General features: G+C 43.1%; 1 protein-coding gene across 1 annotated transcript in view; it reads right to left on the minus strand.

The window, feature by feature from the left end:
• FNDC1 (fibronectin type III domain containing 1) overlaps positions 1-23,398 on the minus strand; it is a 55,794-nt gene that overhangs the window by 23,513 nt on the left and 8,883 nt on the right. The window contains exons 4-11 of the mRNA XM_049764740.1: positions 20,171-20,377; positions 18,209-18,307; positions 15,472-15,589; positions 12,120-12,307; positions 11,132-11,239; positions 7,414-7,602; positions 3,062-5,242; positions 1,993-2,093 (exon numbers count right to left, since the gene is read on the minus strand). Coding sequence (XP_049620697.1) covers positions 1,993-2,093; positions 3,062-5,242; positions 7,414-7,602; positions 11,132-11,239; positions 12,120-12,307; positions 15,472-15,589; positions 18,209-18,307; positions 20,171-20,377 — 3,191 coding nt within the window. The remainder of the gene's footprint in view (positions 1-1,992; positions 2,094-3,061; positions 5,243-7,413; positions 7,603-11,131; positions 11,240-12,119; positions 12,308-15,471; positions 15,590-18,208; positions 18,308-20,170; positions 20,378-23,398) is intronic.

Here is a 23,398-nt window from a genome sequence, read left to right on the forward strand (position 1 = left end):
TTACTCCTGGTCTACGCTCAGAAATTGCTCCTGGCAAGCTCGGGGACCATATAGAATGCTGGAATTTGAACCAACACCCTTCTGCATGCAAGGTAAATGACCTATCTCCATGATATCTCTCTGGCCCCTAAAGAAGATATTTAACAAAAGATCCTTCCAGCCAATGAAGAACAACCAGTGAAATGGATGAGGAAATTTCAGATATATTGACAGTGACACAAAATATAATGTGGGTTTTTTTTTTTTGCAAAATTAAAAATGTCTTTATGTATTGGTGTCTGTAAATTTAAAACTATAGAGAAAAAAATCTGAATGGATATGTCAAAGCCTTAACTATGGTCATCCTAGAAAACTGATTAGGGATACTTATCTTTTATCTTTTTATATATATTCACTTTGCCTTAATTTTTTACAATGAAAGTGCATTGCTGGTGTTATTAAAGCAATAAATTTTTTTCTATTGCTATTATTGTTTTAAAAAAATCCAGGGTTGGAGAGATAACACAGTGGTAGGGTGTTTGCCTTGCATGCAGTGACCCAGAATAAACTTTGGTTCAATCCCCGGCATCCCATATGGTCCCCAAGCCAGCAGTGATTTCTGAGTGCATAGCCAGGAATATCCCCTGAGCATCATCCGGTGTGGTCCCCAAAATAAAATAAAATAAATAAAAACAGCCCAAGATTCCATAACAAAAATAGCTTCATTTGCAATTACATGACCTAATTGAGTATGCTTGCCAAAGTTCACTCCAAAGGAGTTCTAAAAGTGTGGGGGAAGGAGCTATTATTATCATGGCCAATAAGAAGCAAATCTAACACTACACAAGTAGTTCTCAAAGTAAAACACTAGAATAGTAACCTTGGTGCCAGCTGGAAGCCATTTTTTCAGACATGAGAACTACCTGCCAGATTCCAGCCCATCACAGACAACATCCCCAGTGATTCCGTGGGCTGGCAACAAGAAAAAAAGCCCACCCAAGCTAGATCCAGCCACTGGATGACCTCCTGCAAGAAGGCTTTGTGGGGTGTTAGTTTCCATGAATTCAAATTAAACTTACTTTAATATAGACCCTATTTTTGACATCTGTGCTCTTTCCATTTGCAATGGATTACAATGACATTTAGCTTCAAGTTCATTCAAGTTCATTATTATAAATGCCCACCCAGTTGAGAAAAAGCAAAATAGATCTTTAGATTGACTTGACTGAAAATTCCAGAGGCCTTCAATATGCTTTCCTTGACCCACATATTTAAAAATGGGAATTCCCTGCTTAATAATTTTTTGATTCTTTGAGAACAGGTATTCTAATAACCCTGGACATTGCAGAATGCTTTTCTCATTAGCTTCCATGACTTTCAGGCTCCAAAGCATACATTTGAACCCCAGGCTAAAGCTGTGAAGTGGGAATATTAGTAAACTACTAATACTTATTTGCCATTTTACTGAATTGAAATAATAGTTGTTGGGAGACTATATAGGTGTTCTGATTTTTCAAAAATTCCTATTTTATTTAGAGAGATTTTTTTTGTTTCTTTCTTTGTTTTCACCCTGCTTCCTTTTAACAGAAAATAAGTAATTTGTAATCAAATAATAAATTACACAAGACTAAAATAAAGCTCTCGGAAATGAAAAGTAGAAGTTCCAGGTGAAGCCATGCAGCAGGCTGGCTTTGTTCCTGCTAGGGGACATTAGCAACCCAAATGGCATCTACTTTGAAGGGTTGGGTCATGGTATGACTTCCTCACTGTGGAAAAACAAGAATCAAAATCCTTCCCTATTTCCTAGCTATGAGGAAAAAACAAACAAGTTCCAAGGGAGAAGAAAAGCTTTTCCTGATCTCCAGAAGAAATAACTTACAAGTATACTATAAGTGGTTTAGATAGAGACAAAGAAGAAAAAAATTCCTAAGGCCACTGGTTTATGGAGACACAATATCCATCAAGCTTCTCCTCCCCCAAATAACTGGAAGACATAAAGAAATTTTACCCTACCCACTTTGTTCCTTGAGGGCCGTTGATAATTCTTTGTCCACTTGGTTTTCCGTTACTACCAGAAAGAAGTTGCGCTTCTACATTGGGACTGCCATTATAACCTGCACAGTACAAAAATAAATAAGTAAATAATAGCAGAACCAGATAAATCCTGCAAATTCCTGGAACTTCTACTTTCCATTTCCGAGAGCTTTATTTTAGTCATGTGCAATTTATTATTTGATTACAAAGTACTTATTTTCTGTTAAAAGGAAGCAGGGTAAGAACAAAGAAAGAAACAAAAAAATCTCTCTAAAGCAAATAGGAATCCTGTAAATGCCTGCAGAGTTGCTTTTATCCCAGAGCCTCAATTCAAACAGAAGCATTAAAGAATGGTCAACCAAACAAATCTTGTATGGGGATCATATTTAATGATCTTAAATTATGTCTTCCTTGTGTTAAGTCTAAATATTTTTAGAATATATTAAAATTGAGGGGTTTCTTTTACAATATTGGGAGAATACTGTTCCATATAAGTAATTTTTCTAGATAAAGCTTAAGGCCTTAGCTATAGCTCTATTTGCCAACCAGAAGAGGGAAGAGAGAATCACATTTGAAATGGTTGCGGTGCATCATGATTACTAGTCATGTTAGTTACTAATCATGTTAGTGTTAGTAATCATAATGCCTATGTTGAGCAGAATTGAGTTCTCATAGCCAATGGAAAAATATAAAATAAAAGTACATGATAGAACTGGGTTTGCAGATGGCCTGAGATATCTCTGCTCAGAGGGGACATGGAGCCCAGCCTCTGGGCTATGGCTTCTGTCATTTCTTTGTCCACATTGGTTCTGAGCAGCTCCTGTCCCAGCAGGTTCTGCTGGGAGCATAGTTTGGCTTTGTCTATGAGATAGAGTGCCTAGACTTCCTGACAACTGCCTGCAGGCCACAGACTTCACTTCTCTCATCAAACTAATAAAATGAAATACTCATTGACTTGTTGAGTGGGGAGAGGTGCTATTACAAACTGGGAGTGGTGCTATTACAAACAGTGCCCAGAACAGAAAACAGCAGATTATTAGAGATTTACCTTGTCGGAGAGGGGACCTCACGGGCGCACGGGACAACGGGTTCCGGAACCTTGCATGCATCATGCGCTGGCGCAGTGACAGCATCGGGGTGGTGGAGGTGTAGGCTGGGGGAGCACGGGTGGTGGACCATGGCCGGGCTGAGGTGCCCACCACAGGGCTGGGTGTGGCTGGGCTGCGCGCAGGGTGTCTCGAAGGAAGCTGGGAGGCCCTGGAGGCGCTGGCCTGCTGTTCCCTTGTGGAGAAGCCTGCCCTGGGAGACGCTGGTTCGGGTCCACGTTCCCGTCCCTCTGGCTGCTCCTGGACTGGGTGTCCCTGAGAAACTCTGCTGCCCCTGGGATTGGACGGGGATGGCAGCTTGTACACGGAGGAAGACACGGGGTCCTCGTCCTTCCCTTGGGGGAGGAGGCGTGTTTCCTCCTCCTCCTCTTCTGAGACCGACTGCAAGGATTTGGAGAACTGATGCTCCCTTTTAGGTGCACTGTCCTGCCCCCTGGCCAGGGGCCCCCCTCTCCCAGGACCCCTGGGCCTCAGAGAGGAGCTCACGGGCCTACGGAGGTGACTGCCACCAGACTCCACCTGGCGCTGTTTGGGTAGCATTGGTGTGGTGTCCTTGGTCCGTGACCCCTGAGTCTCTACTTCCAAGCTGTCTTCCTGGCTGCCGCTAGCTCTGTTCTGGGGATCCCTATTCTGATTCTGGGAGGTAGTGGGGAGCACTCCTCGGGAGCTGGCCGGGTGGCTGCCCCGTGAGGGGTAGAGGTCAGAGAAGGAGGCAGCCGTATGCTGCGTGGAGGGGTGTGTGGCCTGTGATTGTGGCCGTCTGCCTGCCTGGCCTGCAGAAAGCTGACCTGCACGTCCCAGGCCCTCCCCAGCTGCTGTCCTTTTGGGCACACTGGACCCAGTCTGGTGACGGGATCTAGGGGATGGGTGTGTTTTGGGGACTCCTTCCTCCCCACGCTCTTCTGTGCTCTGTTCTGTGTCTCTGTTATTGGCATCCACAGACTGGCCCTGAGCCCAAGAACTGGCAGATTGGGGGATCTTAGCAGGGGCTTTCTGCTTCGGAAGGCTCGCCCCTCGAGGGGGGCTCCTTCTGAGTGAGTCCAGGCCCTGGGCAGCTGGCTGCCTGGAGGCAGAAGACTGGTGGTCGCTGAGCACTGTGCTAATCAGTGGCTTTTCATCTTCTTCCCGGTATCCCCGGATCCCTGAGCCACGTAAGGGGTCAGAAACAGAGGCGGGGTGAGTGGCCCCCCTGGACGGACCTTGGGGGGACATTGGGGATGGCGGGGAGCTAGACGGCTGGAGCCGAAGACCTCGGCCATTGCCAAACCTGCCTGGGTGTCTTCTTGGGGTCACAAGGGGCCTGTGTCGAAGCAAACTGAGGTGACCGGTCATGGGGGACTCTGCCCGGTCTTGCCACCCTCTGCCTTCTACATACTGTTCCTCTTCTTCCTCAGCATCATCTTGAGATACTTGTGTCCTTGGGGACAGTCTAGAAGACCCTGAGGAGGAGGAAGGCAGAGAGGACTGGGCCGAGCCCCTCGAGGTTGGGGTGAAGGTGCTGGCTTTGTCTATCCTATGCCCCCCAGAGTGGGGCATCCTCCGGGCAGGCGAGACTGGTCTGGGGACACGGTGTGCAGAGTTTCTGTCCTGCAGAGTGCTGGAGTCCCAGGCTGGCCGCGAGGGGGACAGCTGTGGGGGACTGGCAGCCAGTACTTCCTCCTCGGGGTCCAAAAAATCGTTGCCAGCAGAGAGTGAGGGCGAATTGGTGGAGGGTTCCCCCGAAGGGTGGCGGACTCTGTCCTCAGCAGAGCCACGGGGGACAGAGGAGGCTGGGCGAGGAGCCAGTGAGGAGCCTCGTTTAGGCATCCCTGGGGCTCGGCCTCTCAAAGGAGTCCTGCCAGGAACAGGCCTGGGTGGTGGCCTCTGGTCTCTGCCTGCTACAGGCACTGTGGTAGGGTCCTCTGGAGTCTCCAGCACCTTCTCCTCCTCAGAGACTTCTGTCGATTGAAGTTCCAACTTAGGGTGCAGTGGGGGCTTCCTGGACAATCCACCATTTGCCAAGATTTTGTTCTTCAAATCAAGAAGTGGATTCTTGATGTTTCTGCCTTGGTTTTCAGGTTTTTCAGGCTTCCAGTCATTGTCCGCATCGGCTTTTGGTGGAGCATCGGGCTCAATGGGTCTTGCTGGAACAGACAAGGAAAAGTTTGGGTCAGCAGAGAAAGCGCCAAAGCCAGGTCACTCTGATGTGACCGTATGGAGGCCCAGACTTGTCACTACATTTGTGACCATGTGGAGGTCCAGTGGGTTGCTAACTTGAGCATGGGCTTCACTTTCTCCATTTACACCCCTTCAATGACCTCCATCTCTTTATGGTTCTATTTCACATCAAGTAACTGATATTGGATGGTCTGTGCTATAGCAGGTCTACAGAGAGAATGGAGTGAGCTCAGTAACATAAGCCATGGATTCTGCAAATGTAAAAGTCTTAAGTTGGGTTTTAGTACAGAATGTTGTCAGGATAGTACAGACGTATTAAAGCTGTTTTTGACCATAGAGACAAGGGCTATACGAACAGATATAAACTGTTGTGATTTATGCTCAAGACCCTGTAGAGATGTGTTACATGTGACTTACAAGTAATTAAAATATAGTTTTTTTATACAAAATTGAAGCTTTTATTTGTTTACTTTGGGGGGCCAGACCTGGTAGTGCTCAGGGATTACTTCTGGCTCTGTGTTCAAGGATCATTCCTGGAGGGTCTCAGAGCAACATATACTGTGGTGAGGATTAAGTCAGGATCTGAAGTTGGTCAGCCATATGCAAGGCAAACTAGCCGTAGCTAGAATTAGCCCTAGCCTTGTACTATCTTCCAGGATGCCACAAATCATAATGTTTTTGTTTGTTTGGGGGCCACATTTAGTGGTACTTAGCTCTTATTTCTAGCTCTGCACTCAGGAATCACTCCTGGTAGTGCTCAGGAGACTATATGGTTAATTTGGGATTGAACCACATGCAAGGAAAGTATCCTACCTGCTGTGTATCTCTCCAGTTACATCTGGATTCATAATTTGGGAAACTTTATAAAGAGATTTCTATTTTCCATAACACAAGTTGGCTTATTTCTCCCTTCTTGTTTAATGCCCCCTTAGTAATAAATAATTTGTATTCCCCAAATAACGTCTAATATAAAAGGATAGCTGAAGTGGGCAAAATTTTCTATGTTCAGTGGACCCTACAATTACCTTTCCCAGAGTAATATTGAATGAAGGGTATGATATTTTATGGGGAGGGAAGTTTATAGAACCATAGATGAAGCACCCAGGGGAATATTATTCATCAGATTCTGAATTCTGTTTGACCAGGACAGAATTATTTAAAAGTTGTTGGTAGACTGTGGGTTCTATGGGCCCTATCAGAGAGGGGTATAAAGAGAGGAAGAGAATTGTAAATATCTTCTGTTGATGTTGGGAGGATACAAGGAAGTAGAGCACTCCAATTCTCTATTGAGTATTGCTTTTATGAAGCTGCTAGATCAGATCATCAAGAACCCTTAAATTTTTCCCACTCTAAAAGAATTCAATACAAAGTAAACATTGCAGGCACTACTTAGAAATTAAGGGGTACTACTAATAATATAACATTTCTCATGAGAACATGTCCTCATGCTACCTTACATCCCAAATTGCATAGCGACATAAGACTAATTACATAATCAACACTTTAATGTCATATAATAGTCATTTATGTGATGAGCCATCAGTAGCATCTTTGTGGGACTCATTTTGGTCTATTTATATTTGGGGCTATATCAGTTGAGCTCAGGCTCAGTATACTCCAGGCTCAGTGTTCGGGGATGGCTCTTTGCTGGGGCTGGAACCCAGGCCTCCTGCATATAGAACATGTGCCCTATGCTCTGATCCATTGATATCTCTCTCTCTCTCTCTCTCTCTCTGGACCTGTGGGGGATCAATATGTAAAGGGGGGGGTCGGCGAGGTGGCGCTAGAGGTAAGGTGTCTGCCTTGCAAGTGCTAGCCAAGGAAGGACAGCGGTTCGATCCTCTGGCGTCCCATATGGTCCCCCCAAGCCAGGGGCAATTCCTGAGCGCTTAGCCACGAGTAACCCCTGAGCATCAAACAGGTGTGGCCCGAAAAACCAAAAGAAAATATGTAAAGGGACCATAATAATGTCCTAGAAATCTACACAAGCATTCAGCGCCATCCCCCAGCCCCTCCCCATCCACAACAACCCCTGGAACAGTTCTACACCCCAGAATATGATTCAAAGTAACACAGGACAATGAGCAGTGGAGGAAGCAGAGGATGAGAGAGCATGCAACAGACACTGAATGCTTACTTGTTGGCAGAGCGACAATGAAGGCTTTAGAGTGAGGCCCCTGTCCTCTCCTGTTTGCTGCTCGGATTTTGAACAGATAGCGCTCCCCAGGCTGCAGGCCATCCACTAGGGCAGAAGTAGTCTCTCCGGAGAAGGTGAGGGACTTTGCTCCAAAGGGTTTGAGAGCCGGGGCGTAAGAGAGAATGTATTCTGAAATGATTCGGCAGATGGACGGGAGAAGGAAAGTGAGAACAGTTCTGTGCCCAGCAGACAAGTAGGATGCTTGAGAATGCACATCTCCCAGATGGACGTTATAGGGATATGCACTGCGGTAGTGGCTAGAGCACAAGACACAGTCAGAGATGAACTTACATTGACTCAGACAACCAAATACATGTTGGGAATTAGCTGGCAGACTGGGAACCCAAAGAACCAGTTTTTATATTATTCCCAAAAAGGTCTTATGCTGTGTTCATCTGTTTACTTAACTGCATTTACTTCTGAACTGTGCCAGAAGGAATATATCCTGTGTGTATGTGTGTTTGCAAGTACTATATCCTGCATATAACCAATATCTCTATGTCCACAGAAAGAGAAAGGACAATTCCCAGAAGATGATCCTGAAAAGCTGCCCATCCATTCAAAGCTCTTGCTTTATTCATCTTTAGTGGTTCTTTTTTTTTTTTTTTTTTTAGCACCTTTAAGTCAATTGAATTGCATATTTGTAATATTACTTAGTTTTTGTTAGAATTAAAGATTTGACTCAGCCCATGAAATTCTGGCTTGTCATAGTTAAAACAAAGAGGAAACATTGTTGATAGGTTAATACACTTTCTAATGCTCTCTCCCTTGAATTGTCTCTATAAACAATGATGACCCTTGATCTTTGAAAATCATAGCAAATTTATATTGGGAACTGTCACATCCTTATACTTCTCTGGAAATCCTGTAACATAAATAAGTCATGGTTTTGCTGTTTTTGTTTTATTTGTTTTGGGACCACACCCTTTGGCACTCAGAGGTTATTCTTGGCTGTGTGCTCAGAAATTACTCCTGACAGACTTGGGGGACAATATGGTATGCCAGAGATTGAATCAAGGTCAGCCATGTGCAAGACAAATGCCAACCCGCTATGCTATCACTCCAGTCCAGAAGTCATGCTTTCAAGTATAATTTTCAAACCCAGCTAGGAGTCACCATTCCTGTTTTTCTGTCAAGAAAATTTCAGACTTACAAAATGTAGTAAACTAATAGCATTAGCTAACTAGGAAGAATCATTTGAAAAACTGAGCCATTGGCATTTGTCCTAAGTAGAGATTGGGAGATCCTTTTTTCACCCTGAGATGAAATCTTTTTAAAAAGTACATCAATTAAGAAACTTCCAATGGAAAGTGCTTTGGCAGCATTTGTCTGCAAAGAACACCACCACCACAGCATTCTTTGTTCATTGAAAATGAATAAACCAGTCATTTGTGGCGGTCAAAGGTAAAAATTAGAAGAACCCATGGTCTAGCAAATTGTGTGATTCTTTAAAAAAAAAAGTATTCAATTCATCTGGAAAAAATTTAACCCAGTCCAAAAATATTCTAATACAACAGTTCACACTCATCAGACATAAAATTGCCTGTGTGTAAAAATAAAAAACAAAAAACTAAAACAAAAAAAATTGCCAGTGTGTAGGACTAGAATAGTAAGTACAGTGGGTAGAATGCTGCCATTACATGTAATCAACCCAACTCAATATCCAGCACCACGTATGGCTGCTTGGGCACTGAAAGAAGTGATTCCCTGAGTGCAGGATCAGTAATAAGCCCTGAGAACTCTGGGTGTGGCACCCCAAAACAAATAAATAAAAAAGCCTGGGTGTTTTGAGTTTTCAATCTTCTCACCAACCCATTATGAAAACAACCTACAAGGGTTAAGTATATAAATCCTTGTAGGGTATAAAATCCTAGGAGTTGGCATAGTGATGAAAGTTAGAACATTTTATGAAACTCAACTATCAACAGATTTTAAACTTTGTATCTTACTGTAGTTCTCAGACATAGGTAACACTGAAGTGATAAGCATGCACTTCTTTCACACATACTCATAAATATATATATGTATGTATGTATGTATATATGTACATGAAAGTGTGGGAGAGGAGAAGAAAACAACCAAGGAGCCTGGCAATAAAACAATAATTGACTTTTCTAGCTCAAAAAGGTAGTTATCCCAAAACACAGTCTGTATTTCATATTCAGAAGCTTTTGTAGCATCATAAAAATACAGAAGAAGCCAATGTCCAAATTCCCATAAAAAGAAAGGTGAAAGGGGGCCAACAAATTACTTATTTTTTAAATTGGTTTCATTGTTATTCCACTGGAAGAAAATGAGCAAGAATTGTACCATCTAGACTTTTAAAAAAATTAAAAATTGGAGAATGTTTTAGGGTACAATCCTCCATGCACATTTCTTAAATTATTATTCCACTAGCAGACATCCTTCCTCACTAGCAAAGAGAACTGAGCATTGAAAACAAAATAAATCTTGTCAGTTAAGAAATTCTCAAAGGAGAACAGTGAGCACTTTCTGGATTTCTTCAGGCTTACACAAACTTGTCAGGGTTTCTGAACTTGTGAGACTTAAAAGCTGGCTTCCAAAACCAAGAAACAATAAAATGTACCTTAAGTTATATTCATGTAGGCGATGCTCAAGAAAAACCCCAGAACAATCTTTTAAACAGTTTCAAAACAGACTCCAGAAAGATTCTGCAATGTGTTTGCACTGAACAGAAAATAAATGTGCTCTACTTAAGAGCCTCAACAGACTGCTCTTAAATTGAACTAATTTTTAATATTTTATTCAACATTTTCTAAATATGCTAAATATTTTATTTTAAGATTGTAACATGCTCAACCAAAAAAAGTCTGTTTAATTTAAGAGGATGTCCAGGGTCAGAGCAATAGCACAATGGGTAGGGTGTTTGCCTTGCATACAGCTAACCTGTGTTTAATCCCCAGCATCATAAGCCCCACAAGCCTGCCAGGATTAATTTCTGAGCACAGAGCCAGGAGTAACCTCTAAGTGCTACTGAGTATGGCCCAAAAATCAAACAAGCAAGCAAGCAAACAAACAAACTAAAACAAATATCCAAAAAGTCCATTGCCAATATATTTTATTATTTGAGTTTTAAAACTCACTAAAATGATCTTCAGCTCTGTGGGTTCCTACCCACTCCACTCTGACTGACAATTGAAATGATCCATGGGCATGAAAAGCAAGGTTCACCATAGGAGGAAAGGTTATGACATCACATCCATGCTATTCAACACACACCCTTGGTAGCAGCACCCAATTCCCTGCAGGCAGGACAGAGGAAAAGGTATCAGCTAGTGGACAATGAAAATGGCAAGAAATGGCCACTTTCTGGCATCCCACATCTGCATGTTGCCTTCCCGTCCAGCAACTAGCAACTCATTTACATAGATCACTTCCCAGTTTATTAACTTCACCATGCATTTATGAAGCATGCTGTGTGTATATTAGCTATATAAATGGTTCCATTACCACCTAAGTCATTTTCCTTTGCACTAGCTAATACACCACGTATGTCTGTTGCCTTCTTATAGGGCCTTTAGCAATCTCTGCCTAGACCCAGAATAGACCAGCGTGAGGGCACATGTCTCTATTGGAGCTCATCACTCCCTTGAGGTGCCATAGTAGATGCTTGCCCTTTAAGCAACAAGGTTCCTACCTTTCACTTTCCCTTCAGTTTCAGGCAGTGCATCCCATGACACAGTGACAGCGGTGGATTTGCCATTGACTGGCCAGACGTTAAGATTTCCAGGAGCAGTGGTAGGAGCTGCAAACAGACAGAATCCCTGATCAATTGTGCAATTATGGTTCTCCTCCAAGGTACTCCATGCACCGAAAATTGCGGTGCTCTGAGACTGTGTTGCTTTTGGTTATATATGAGGAAAAATATACATTGGGTCTCTAGGTAGATATAGGTATTTAGGTCACATAGATGACCAGAGGAATTGAGCTCTGTTTAGGGCAAATTCTTCTGGGATCAGAATGTGTCACATGGCTGAATATTGAAATATACAAAGAAGATTCCAGTTCACTTGCAGTGTCTTTTAAATAAAACTTAAAAAAAAAGATCCAGAACAAAATTCTGTCCCTGAGATAAGCATAGCTGCAGCCTTAAAAAGAACACTATTGGGGGTAAGAGCAATAGTATACTGGTATATATTATACTGGGTAATACAGTGGATGCACTTGCCTTGCATATAGAAAACTTGGGTTGGATCCCTAGCATCCCAGATGGTCTCTCCAACCCCTCCATCAATGATCCCTGAGCTCACAACCAGAATAAAGCTCTGAGGAACACCAGATGTGGCTCAAAAATTAATAAATAAAATAAAATACAAATAAAAATAGAAGTGTCTCTTTTTGCTCAAGCCACGTGTCTTCCCCAGGTTTCCTCTCACACAAAGGTGATCTAAATGTGGGAAGGTCCCACATAGGAGCATCACAGGCTAATGCAAACAGCCAGTGCAGGACAGAAGCTGGCTAAGGAAACATCTTTGTATAGAAAATGTTTTTTTCATAGAAACATAGTCAAGATTTAAGGTTCTTCTAATAACAACAACAACAACAACAACCAAAAAGCCCCCTGCTGACCTTTGTCATCAAATATTTCTTTGGAGACATTCTCCGAGGTAGATTTCAATACAGACCAGACTCTGGGGTCCTCTGGAAGACGGAGGTGCTCCACTTTCCATCTCTCTCGCCCTGAGAAATGCGAACTGCAAACTCGTACATGGTGTCTGGAATCAGGTGCTCTACCAGCACACGTCTGTTGGAGACTTGTTTGTAGTCCCAGCGGGCCAGCTCACCCTTCTCTCGGTAGCGCACAGTGTACTGTCTACCAAAAAGAGAAAGAAGGTGTGGACTCCTTGCACTGTGCCCAGGTTCTCAACTGGCTTGTCTTTCTCATAGGTGATTTGGTTAGGTAGGTGTAAAATCAAAGGAGAAAAAGTCTCAACTTTTGACTAGTCAAAGCAAAAGCACTCTAAGCAAAGAGGTTTAAAGTAGCTGCCACCACTGAGCAGAACTTCTCCTGGGGCCATAAAGAAAGACTCTATCCCAGACTTCATCCTAGATCAAAAACCAAGATTTCTAATTACAGAGGACTGACTTGGACAACCATGACTGAGTAGAATGTTCCTGGCACCATAAAAAAAGACCTTGGAGTTTGACAATGAATGTGTCCAGAGCCTGTAGTTGGTCTCATGACAGTATGCTTCCATGGTGGAGACATTCTGTATCTCTTAGGCCAAGGGAATTTCCTTTCTAATTTCCCCAATATTTACTATGCCTATGCAAAACAAACAAACAAACAAAAAAAACCTTGGCACATCAGTCCCTCCGCTTTTTTTCTTCTTCCTCTTTTAAATTTATATTTATAGTTTCTAGACAGGAGTCCCTGCCCACTTTTTTAAAAAACAGAACCATAGAACATGAATCATCTTGTTCTGCCTCATATTTCTATGTCTTCCTACAAATTGAGAAAAAAATGTGGATGGTACTGGGGCAAAGCAGTCTCATGAGCATTGAATGGAAATAAAAAAAATTATCAGACCTAAATACCCAAACCAAAGACAATAAAAATAGAATTAAGAGACCCAAACTACAAGCTATACACAAAAGGGACCTGTTATACTAGCAGTCCAGGGGGCTAAGGGTGGAAGTATGGGATACATGCTGGGAAAAGGGACAGAGGAAAGTCAACACTGGTGGTGGGAACTGCTCTAATTCACTATCACTATGTACCTTAAAAACTTGTAATTCACACTGGTCTCAATAAAAATCATTAAAAAAAATAGTAGCCAGGAAAGATGGAGCTTATGAAGGTTTACAGCTGGCTCAAAAGATCCAGCAGATTAAGAAGTGGGGCAGGGCCCAGAGAGATAGCACAGCGGCGTTTGCCTTGCAAGCAGCCAATCCAGGACCAAAGGTGGTTGGTTCGAATCCTGGTGTCCTATATGGTCCCCCGTGCCTGCCAGGAGCTATTTCTGAGCAGACAGCCAGGAGTAACCCCTGAGCACTGCCGGGTGTGACCCCCCCCCCAAAAAAAAAAAGAAGTGAGGCAGCTTTTATGAGGTAATGTGTGTGTGTGTGTGTGTGTGTGTGTGTGTGTGTGTGTGTGTGTGTGTGTCTAAAGGACTATGTTAACTAGTCTAAGATTCTTTGGCTTTCAGAAAAGAAAGGTATCAAAGTTGATTTTATACCAAATCATGCACAGTTTTAACAGCTCAAGAGAAAAGACAGAGCTACTGCCATGTCTGTCAGCACCATAGACTCATTTAACTCTCGCAAGAGAGGCAAAGCAAGCCACTAAAACTCATGTGCAGCTGATCATACTGGGGCTCCTTAAGAGGGTGTGGGCAAGTTCTCCCCCCACCAAGCCTGGCAGATGCACACACACCCCAAAACTCTCACCATACCAAAGGCCCTGCTTCACTGATCTCTGCAGAGACACACAACTGACAAAAAGTCTAGGTATGATGATTTTGTGGCCAATATCTCTGGGGACTCTTGAACCAGGTGGGCTGCTGCTCCCACACCTCTGTACTTCTAGAAGTCCTAGCAGCCACACCCAGGAACCATGCCAACAGACTGGATGGAAGCATACTCAACAGGGGACACAAATGACAAAAGATCCTTCCTTTTCCAAAAAATAGTTATCTGTGGCCTATGCAGCACCAGGTCATTTCTATACATTATCCAGGTGCTGCTTTTTAGCTAGTTTGTTCCACAGTCAGAATATAACTTTAGTTGTGGCACAGCAATCAATTAACATAACAGTTCTGTGAAGAAGACTCAAGTTTTCTTCTTTTTTGCTCCAGATGTTGGAAATAGAGTTCAAGGGTCATCAGGAGTCATCAGGAGAGAGAAGTCACAAACCAGTAAGAAAAAGAATCACTTTGAATTGTGTAAGAATTTTCAAAAGAAGTAAATATGTATTTTATTAGCAGATGGTGACAAAGACTTAGATACAGTTGATGATGAAGATAGATAGGTAACAATCTAAGCATTTTATCATACATTTATATGTTTGTATGGTTTGGGGGTCACACCTGGCAATGCTTGGGGTTTCCTCACGGCTCTGCACTAGAGAATCACTCCTGGAAGTGCTCTGGGGACCATTTGGGATACCAGGGATCTAATCCGAGTTGGTTGCAGGCAAAGTAAGTTCTTTAGCCATGGTTCTATCTCTCTGGTTTCTAGTATATATCTTTTAAAGACTCCATTTACTTTTCCTATTTGCAAATCATTTTCAAAAAGAAAAAATGTTCCCAAATTTGGGGGCTTTCTTTTGTCCAGATAAAATACATAAGATTTTAAGCTGGAAATCTAAATACAACAAAAACCTTGATGACTACTCATCTTCTACATATTAGAAGTAGGACCTATCAGTGTCCTTTTCTAACACCAAAATCATTGTACACTTAACAATGGTTCTATTTTCCAAATCAATATAAATACCAGAACAGCATGTCATAAACCATTATAGAGAATTTGATGCCTTTTGCCCTGCACAAGTGGGCTGAACATGTAGCTGTTTAGTGTTTGAAGAATGTTAAAGAGTCCTGGCATCATGCCAGCCATTGTGCCCATTGCTCAACATGAAATATCCATAGTTCAACAGAAAATTTTCCCACTGTCACTTACTTCCTGAGAAGGGCCCTCTTAAGGGGGACTCCCAGGTTCTGCCTTTGACCATAAATGTTCAAAACGAAATACAAATTAGGACAAAGAAGCAATGGAATCAAGAAGCTTCCAGATATAAGACTCGGGCAAGTGAGCTGGGAGACTCTACTAAGTCTATTACTTCCCAGTGTTGACCACTTTCAGAGTTTGTTGCCCACTACCAGACACCAGTCAGCAACAAAGAAGGCCAGAATTCAAGGAAGTCAGAGAGTACAAGTTTTTCAGTAAATAGAATTTTGCTTTTCCTTGGCTTGAAATAAGCCAACAGCACATCTTTAAACCACCAAGTCCAGACAGAAAAAGAAGGAAAAGTACCTTGAGGCAACAGCTTTCTTCTGCTTTTCTAGAAGAGGATCCACCCAGGCTACCAGCACAGACTGTGAGGACATCACCCGCACAGTGATGTCTTCGGGGACATCCAGCTCATCCTCCTCTGAAAGAACAAAAGGACACAATGAAAAGCCATAGCAAGCAAGAGATTATACTCCTTGTCCCTCTGACCTGCATCTTGGATGATTCTCCCTGGATGGTTTATTTTTAACTTTATTGATTGATTGATTGATTGGTTTTTGAGCACACCCAAAGGAGCACAGGGGCCACTCCTGGCTCTGCACTCAGAAATCACCTCTGGCAGGCTGGAGAACCATATGGGATGCTGGGAATCAAACAAGGTCCCTCCCAGGACTGCCACATGCAAGGCAACTGCCCTACTGCTGTGCTATCTCTTTGGCCTCATCTAGATGTTTTTGGGTTTTTTGATTTTGTTTTGTTTTGTTTTGTTTTGTTTTGTTTTGTTGTTGGGTCACACCCGACAGTGCTCAGGGGTTACTCCTGGATCTGCACACAAAAATCGCTTTTGGCAGGCTCAGAGGACCATATGGGTGCTGGGATTCGAACCACCATCCTTCTGCATGCAAGGCAAGTGCCCTACCTCCATTCTATCTCTCTGGCCCCTTGGATGGTTTTTAAAATGAGAATTGGTTAAATGAAATGAGTAGAAAGTTCAGCCATTGTTCGATCAATGTAGAAAAGCAAGACAGAGAGCACTGTCCCAGCCCCTCAGATCCAGTCCCTCTCTCCTGGAAGTATGTCATAAGCATAAGTATGTCATAAGCATCCTAGAAGCAGGAGTCAGGGCATTTCCATGGCCATCTTAGAGGCAAAAGAACCTTATGATTTAGCCAATTATACTTCCTATACTTATAGTCCAGACCCCGAGATGGTGTCAGTTCCTTGAGTTTTTGTGTTTGCTGGTCTATGTCCTGGATTCTTTTCAACTTTTAAGGAAAAGGTTACAAAAGGATGTGACATTTACTACAGGGTGAGAAGGGGGAGAAAGGGAAACAGATGAGCCCAGGGATGGCACAGTGGGAAAATGCTTGCCTTGCATTCTTGCATTTGGCCAATACAGGTTCAATCCCTGGCACCCAACATGTTTCCCTGAGCAATACTAAGAGTAAATCCTGAGTGCAGAGCCAAGAACAACCACCGAGCACTGCAGAATATAGACAAATATTTAAGAAAAAAAGTGACACAGAGACTTCCATAAGCAGAAATAAAGTGTGTGTCATAAATAATAAAATCACATGTGTCTGCTAAAAAAAAAAAGCAAAAATTATGATGTTCCTGAGTACAGAATTATGGGAATGTATTGCATATAAGTAGGTATTATATAAGAATGATTGTGAATTTGTTAAAATAATTCTATGGAAAGTGAACTCTTTATTTTTTCTTATTTTGGTTTTCAGCCACACTCAGTGCTTACTACTGGATCTTAAGAATTACTCCTGGCGGTACTCGGGGACCAATATGAATACCAGGGATTGAATGAAGTCCACTGTGTGAAAGGTAATTTCTCAACCTGTTGTTATTGCTCTGACCCCAAGTGACCTCTTTAAAATTAAAATATACAGGGCCAGAGTGATACAAAGGGGAGGGTATTTGCCTTGAACATGACCAACTTGAATTTGGTTCCCAACACCTGATATGACACCCTCTCCCAGCACCACCAAGACTAATTTCTGAGTGTTCAGTCAGGAGTGACCCCTGAGTATTGCCTGGTGCAGTAAAAAAAAAAAAAAAGAAAAGAAAAAAAAAGACGTAAGGACCAGGGAGATAGTGTAAAGGTCAGGGGCTCATGCTTTGCAGGTGTAGAACCCTAGTTTGACCCCTGAAACTGCATTTCCAAGTATTTTTAGGCAATGCTCTGGAAGACCCTGAGCACTACTATAGTGGCCTGGGGGTTCCCTGTTCATCAGGACCCAAGCAGCATCCCATCCTCAGGCCCAAATCATCTCTCCTGGCTAATTGAGTATGTGTAGAAGTGGCCTCCAGGCTCTTTGTACACTCCCCAAATTTAAATAAATGCATAAAACCAAGACACATGGTTCATAAAAGGCCTAATGTCCTTTTGTCTGTGGTCTATAGAACCCTTGTGAGTGGCCAGGAACTGGAAGGTCCCTGAGGAAAAGGCCATTTGTCCTCCTATGCCTGTTCCCCTGTTCTTACTCTGTGAGTACAATGCCACTTTCAGGCATGAAGGGAAGCCATGCCCACGATGCCTCTTCTTGTTTCTCTCCCTTGGTTCACAGGCAAGCTGTCTACACCAAGGGAACTGTGTATAGGTCAGACTATTATAGCCTGGCTGGTGTGCATGGGACTTCCTGGCAGAGCTGGAAGTGTGCCCCCCCACCCCCACAAAAAAAAAAAAAGCACTGTAGTGCAGAGGGAAATGCAATACATGAGTAGCCAGCACGCTAGGAGACTGCCTCCCAAGGATGCTATCCAAATTAATAAAGCCTGTCCTGAGGGCTGAAGAGATCTCGGCATCCCATATGGTCCCCTGAGCCTGCCAGGAGCGATTTCTGAGCATAGAGCCAGGAGTAACCCCTGAGCACTGCCGGGTGTGACTCAAAAACAAAAAAACAAACAAACAAAAAAAGACAACAACAAAAAATAAAGCCCGTCCCCTTACCTCAGCCCAGAACCCCTGGCCAGCCCATATTTGCATAAAGAAAGCCATGACTTTGTCATGACACCACCAGAAACATACCTGAGATCTTACGCTTGGTCAGTGCAGCACGATAGACTGGCTGGCTCTCACCCTGCGAGTTCAGGGACTGGAGTGAGACCACATACACTGACTCGGAAGCTGTGGGCCAGTAAGCAAAGGGATGAGGCTGGCGAAGCTGCTGGTTTCTGGACCCCTCCATTCCCTGTCTGCCCATCTTCTTTCTAGGCATGGCAAAATGGGGTCTGCATCACAGCACTCAAAAAAAAGTGATGCTAATGGGAATATAGATGGGATCTTCACCTCAGGTCCCAAAATGTGGGCCATTTTGTCCTGGGCACCTGAAGCTATGAGTGAGCAATGTGTCAGAATAAAAGGACATATAGGGTCACACCATAGCCCTTGAGTCCTCTGCATCCCCGAGTGGGGATGGACAGTGACTGAAATGACCCATAATCACACAGCATTCACCATCATGAGGGACCCTCCCCATGCACTGGATCAATAACTCATCATTTCTAATGATAATTCAGCCTCCCCAAGTTTCCTTGCTGAGCCCAAGGCACAATGCCCACCAGTGTGCTTCCCAGTGTCCAACCTGAGGAGACTGCTGTACAGCCAGATCACACAACTAGCTCTGCTCCAAGAGTGCCCCAGGATGTCCTGTGAAATCAGACCTGCTGGCCCCAGTCCACCGGTGCAGGGATAGACTTGCTTCTCTTGCCTAATGATTCTCAGATATCCTTCTCCCGTGCCTAGCTGTCTGGCTCTGTGCCCAGGAACCTCTGCCCCAGCATGTCAGAGAGGACCTGACTTTCCTTACCATATAGATGCCCATGGGCAGCACTGACCACTCAGTGTAATATTGCTCACAGCACACAGAGCCTCTGCAGCTTTGACAAGAGATGACACATACTGTGCCCATTTCCTGCCAATATTCTGCCCATCTCCAGTTTGTCTTTCTATCTATCATCTGCTCATTCTATACCTTCCTCATTGATCCTCCTGCTGCAGAAAGCAGACCGGCTCTGCCACCCATGTTAGTGGATCCTCGTAGAGTCTTGGGGAGAATCCCAGGCACATCCTCCACTACCTTCCTTAACTTACATGTGATTAGGAAATCACAGATGAAGGGCCATGGGGCTCCACACTCTATTGCTGGCACTGATTTAGTTGGGGAACATGAGGTACTTTATACAGAGGAGAAACACTTTGCTGACCCAGCAATACTGTCCCCCATGACATATGGTACCCCTGAGCAGTAGGGTCTTCTGCCACCTGGATTTCCCAGAGAGCAAGCAGATAGAAAGGGGCCAAGATATAGAGAAGACAGGGCTTGAGAAAATGTGGGATGAAGTGCTGCGGTACATTTTAGGAAGCCCTAAACATGTGGGTGAGCAGGCCCTGCAGAGGGTCTGGTCTACTGTCCTGGACAGTTAAGTAAATGCCAGCAGAGTGACCCCATCTGGGCTAGAAAGAGGTACACTGAATTCTCAGCATGCACATGTTCCTTTTCAGGGTCCATGATCCTGCTCCCTCACCCCAAGGATTTGTGGAGATTCAGAACAAGGGGGGAGAATGATCACCTGACTTGCACACTGCAATCTAAATTCCACACTTCATGGCACCCAGGGTACATGGCCCAAGGATCCAGGAGCTTGGACAGAATGTGTTGAGAATGCATCAATTACAGGAAGAAAGCAGAATCAAGATGGGAAAAGCATTAATCCCAATACAGGCTTTGAAAAAATGGAGCAACTCATAGGTCAGGCTGGAAGAAACTCTGGGCCCTGGAAAGGTGGCCTTGGCCTGCAGCTATGGTAGATTAGTGGGGCCACGACTGACAGAGCTATGGATAGATATAGTGGTGAATGGCTGTCAAAGCTGGATAGTGAGAGTGAAAGAGAGGAGAAGGAACCAAGGACAATGTCAGGTGAAGAATGAACTCATGGAAACCACAACCATTGAAGAATCATCAAGGAGGCTCATGAACCTGAGACTTACCAAGCTTCTGAATTTCATGTGTTCTCTCATCTCTTGACAATGGAACATACTTCATCTTCCGACCATTTTCCCCAAAGCCCAGAAGAAAACCCCTTGATCTCCGTGGACTCTTGGCTCCAGACAGACGTGGTGCCTTCCACGTGACAGATAGCCGGTCGTCTGAGGGTCGGACTCGTACACGCAAGGGTTTGTTAGGTACTTCCTTTTCTTAAAGGAGACACCAACAGAAACTGTTAAACAGAATATCCTGAGAACTGACCAGGCACTTGGGGCTAACAGTGAGCTGTGATCATCAACCACTGGTTCCCCCAATCATCCATTTTTGGAAGACATTCTAGTCAGAACAGTTGTTCCCTAGGGCTTCAGCACACCAGGCACTTTCCATTACTCCCCATCTTCCCACCAACAAGAACTTACAATGAAACTTTCAAGGGCTTTCAAGAACTTCCAACAAAAGCAAACATAGATGAGAATGTCTGTCTGAACTCTTGGCTGCTTAGAATGCTTGCTCCATCCATTTCTTTAGCCCCTCAGATCAAAACAGTAGATTCACTACTGAGAGTTAAAGGTCAGTGTCAAGAAAAAGCAAGTACACATCATCCCTATGTATCAGTGAAGACCAACATGCCCAAACAAGGGAGTCTCTTCATGGGAAGGCTGAATAGACTTTAGATGATTTATCTTTGGATCTTTACTTTTCTTCCATGTCTAAGTTCATTCCTCCAGACAACCCCTCAATATCATTTCCTTCTGGCTAATTTCGTCAATGTTGAAACTCCTCTTATGAAACAGATCCGTACCATCAAATGCTCTCCTTATTGGAGTTCTCAAAGGAATGCATTTCAGTAGCCCATACTTTGTGAAAAGTTGGAAATGCGGATTATTACTATTTAAGGCTGATAAACCCATGAGGGCAACATTGCCTATTTCTGGCAGTGGGTCACACTCTAATAATAGCTTAGGGATATAGTTAAGTCAATGAATGAGCCTTTCTCTAGGTACAGACATCATTATATTCCAAGCATCCTTCCTCAACCATCTACATTAATCTCATCATTGGGTATCTTTTATTAGTCTTTTATAAAAAGAAAATGGATGAAGCAAACATTGTAAGTAGCCAAGAGTTCAGACAGACATTCTCATCCATGTCTGCTTCCACTGGAAGTTCTTGAAACTTGTTGGTGGGAAGATGTGGAGTAATGGCAAGTGCCTGGAGTGCTGGAGCCCTAGGGGACAACTGTTCTGACTAGAATGGCATCCAAAAATGGATTATTTGAGGACCAGTGGCTGATGATTACAGCTCAGAAAAAAGACAGTTAAACTAGCATTTTTATCACTAACATAAAAATTAAAATTGTTATGAATTAATGTAAATTACATTAGCACAATAACTAACAATAACTAAAAAGTACCTGATTCCAATGTTCTGAGTCTCACCAAAGGAAATATAAATGTATACATTTGTTGGAATTACCTAATAATAAGTCATTGGGAACTACCTGAAAGAAAATGCCATGCTATTATTCAACAAATAATTCACCCAATACAAAAAACACACAGTAATTATCAACATCATTATTTTAACCCAAGAGTGTAGCCAATGAACTATTAAGATTTTACTGTATGTCATGTATACTAATGTAACACTAAAATAATGTCAGCTTTTTCCCAAGTTGACAGGTGGGTTTTCAGTGTCAAATTCTAACCACTAGAGATAACATACACCACCACAGATCACAGAAAAAACATACAAAAATTTTTTTTATAATTTAAAAGAAATTTCCCTCAGAGTTTGGTACAATAATTCAACTCACTAAGAGCACAGAGTTGACTAATCCAATATCCTCTTTAATAATCCTGTGAAGTTATTGTTGAGAATTCCCATTGGGACCTCTTGTATTATACTCATAACAAAGGGAGAGCCAGTGTTTCTAGAAAAATTCAAGCTGTCAGATCTCATAAAATGTTTGAATTAGCCACAAGTGACTGTCATGGAGTGGATGTAAATTTTCTTCATCAACCTGTGTTACCTTGAGGAGAAGATACTATAGGGGACCGGGCCAGAAACACTTTTTTTTAAAAGACTTAAGATTTTTACATTGTAAAAACTAGTGCTAGAAAGCAAGATCTGAAAAATGTTTAGACTGATTTTACAACAGCTTTTGGTTATTTTTTTAAGTTAATAGATTTGAGAAGAACATTTAAGAGAACAAAACCCACAGTCAACTCCAAACTTTCAGGAAGAGCATTCGTGTAATTTTCAGATTTATGTGACATAAGGAAGTACATTGGACAAGAGCTTGAGAACAGAGGCCTTAAGAAAATATGGTACAGGAAGCAGGAAACTTGGCTTCATTGGTCATCCATCTGTTCTGGGAGCTCCCAAAACCACTGACATTCAAAGACCATCTGCATGGGAAGACCTCAAAAGTCGACACAGACATTCAAGAGGAGCCAGATGAGTTTGAGGCTGGAGTTCATGGGTGTAAGGCTTTGGGTAAGGGTGAGACCTTATTGAGTGGAGAGTCAATGATCTTTGCTAATAACGTGCAAGGGTTATTTTAATTTGAAGACCAGCTCCAAAGAGAACATCTCAGTGATGTGACCAGTGGAGCAGTCACTGAGTGGTAGAGAAACAGTGTCAGATCAAGCTGTCATAGGCATTGGCTCTGCTTATATTCTGTGAGAGATGTGCTTCCTTCCCCAAATCTTACTAATGCCCACCTTTCAGGACCTAAAGACACACACACACACACACACACACACACACACACACACACACACACACACACACACACACACTTTCAATGCAGAAAGCTAAGATTCAGCAGCAAAACACTGGGTTGGCTTCTAGCAAAGCAGAGCCTGTTACAGAAAACACTGCTGAGCTGAAAAAAAAAATGCTGGACATAAATGGTTCTTTCTACAAGGGGTGTAGACAGTGCTATCTCCAGCACAACCCTGAAATTTTAGTAGCAAATAAATGTCTAAAGATGAGGGCAAGGAGACTTTCCATGGTGAGAAGCTTGCCACAAAGAGCTGAGGAGAGCAATTATGGTAGAAAGGGCACAAAGAGTGGGCAAGTGCAGTTAGGGCATCTCACTATGACAATGAGAGTTGAAAATGATCACTTCGAATAAGAACGGGGTGCTAACCATGACACTATACTTCAAGGGTGGAGAGACCCTGTATCTCCTAGGCCAAGGAAATTCCCTCTCTAATGCCCCC

This window comes from Suncus etruscus, chromosome 18 (assembly GCF_024139225.1).
Source record: "Suncus etruscus isolate mSunEtr1 chromosome 18, mSunEtr1.pri.cur, whole genome shotgun sequence".
NCBI classification, from domain to species: Eukaryota; Metazoa; Chordata; class Mammalia; order Eulipotyphla; family Soricidae; genus Suncus; species Suncus etruscus.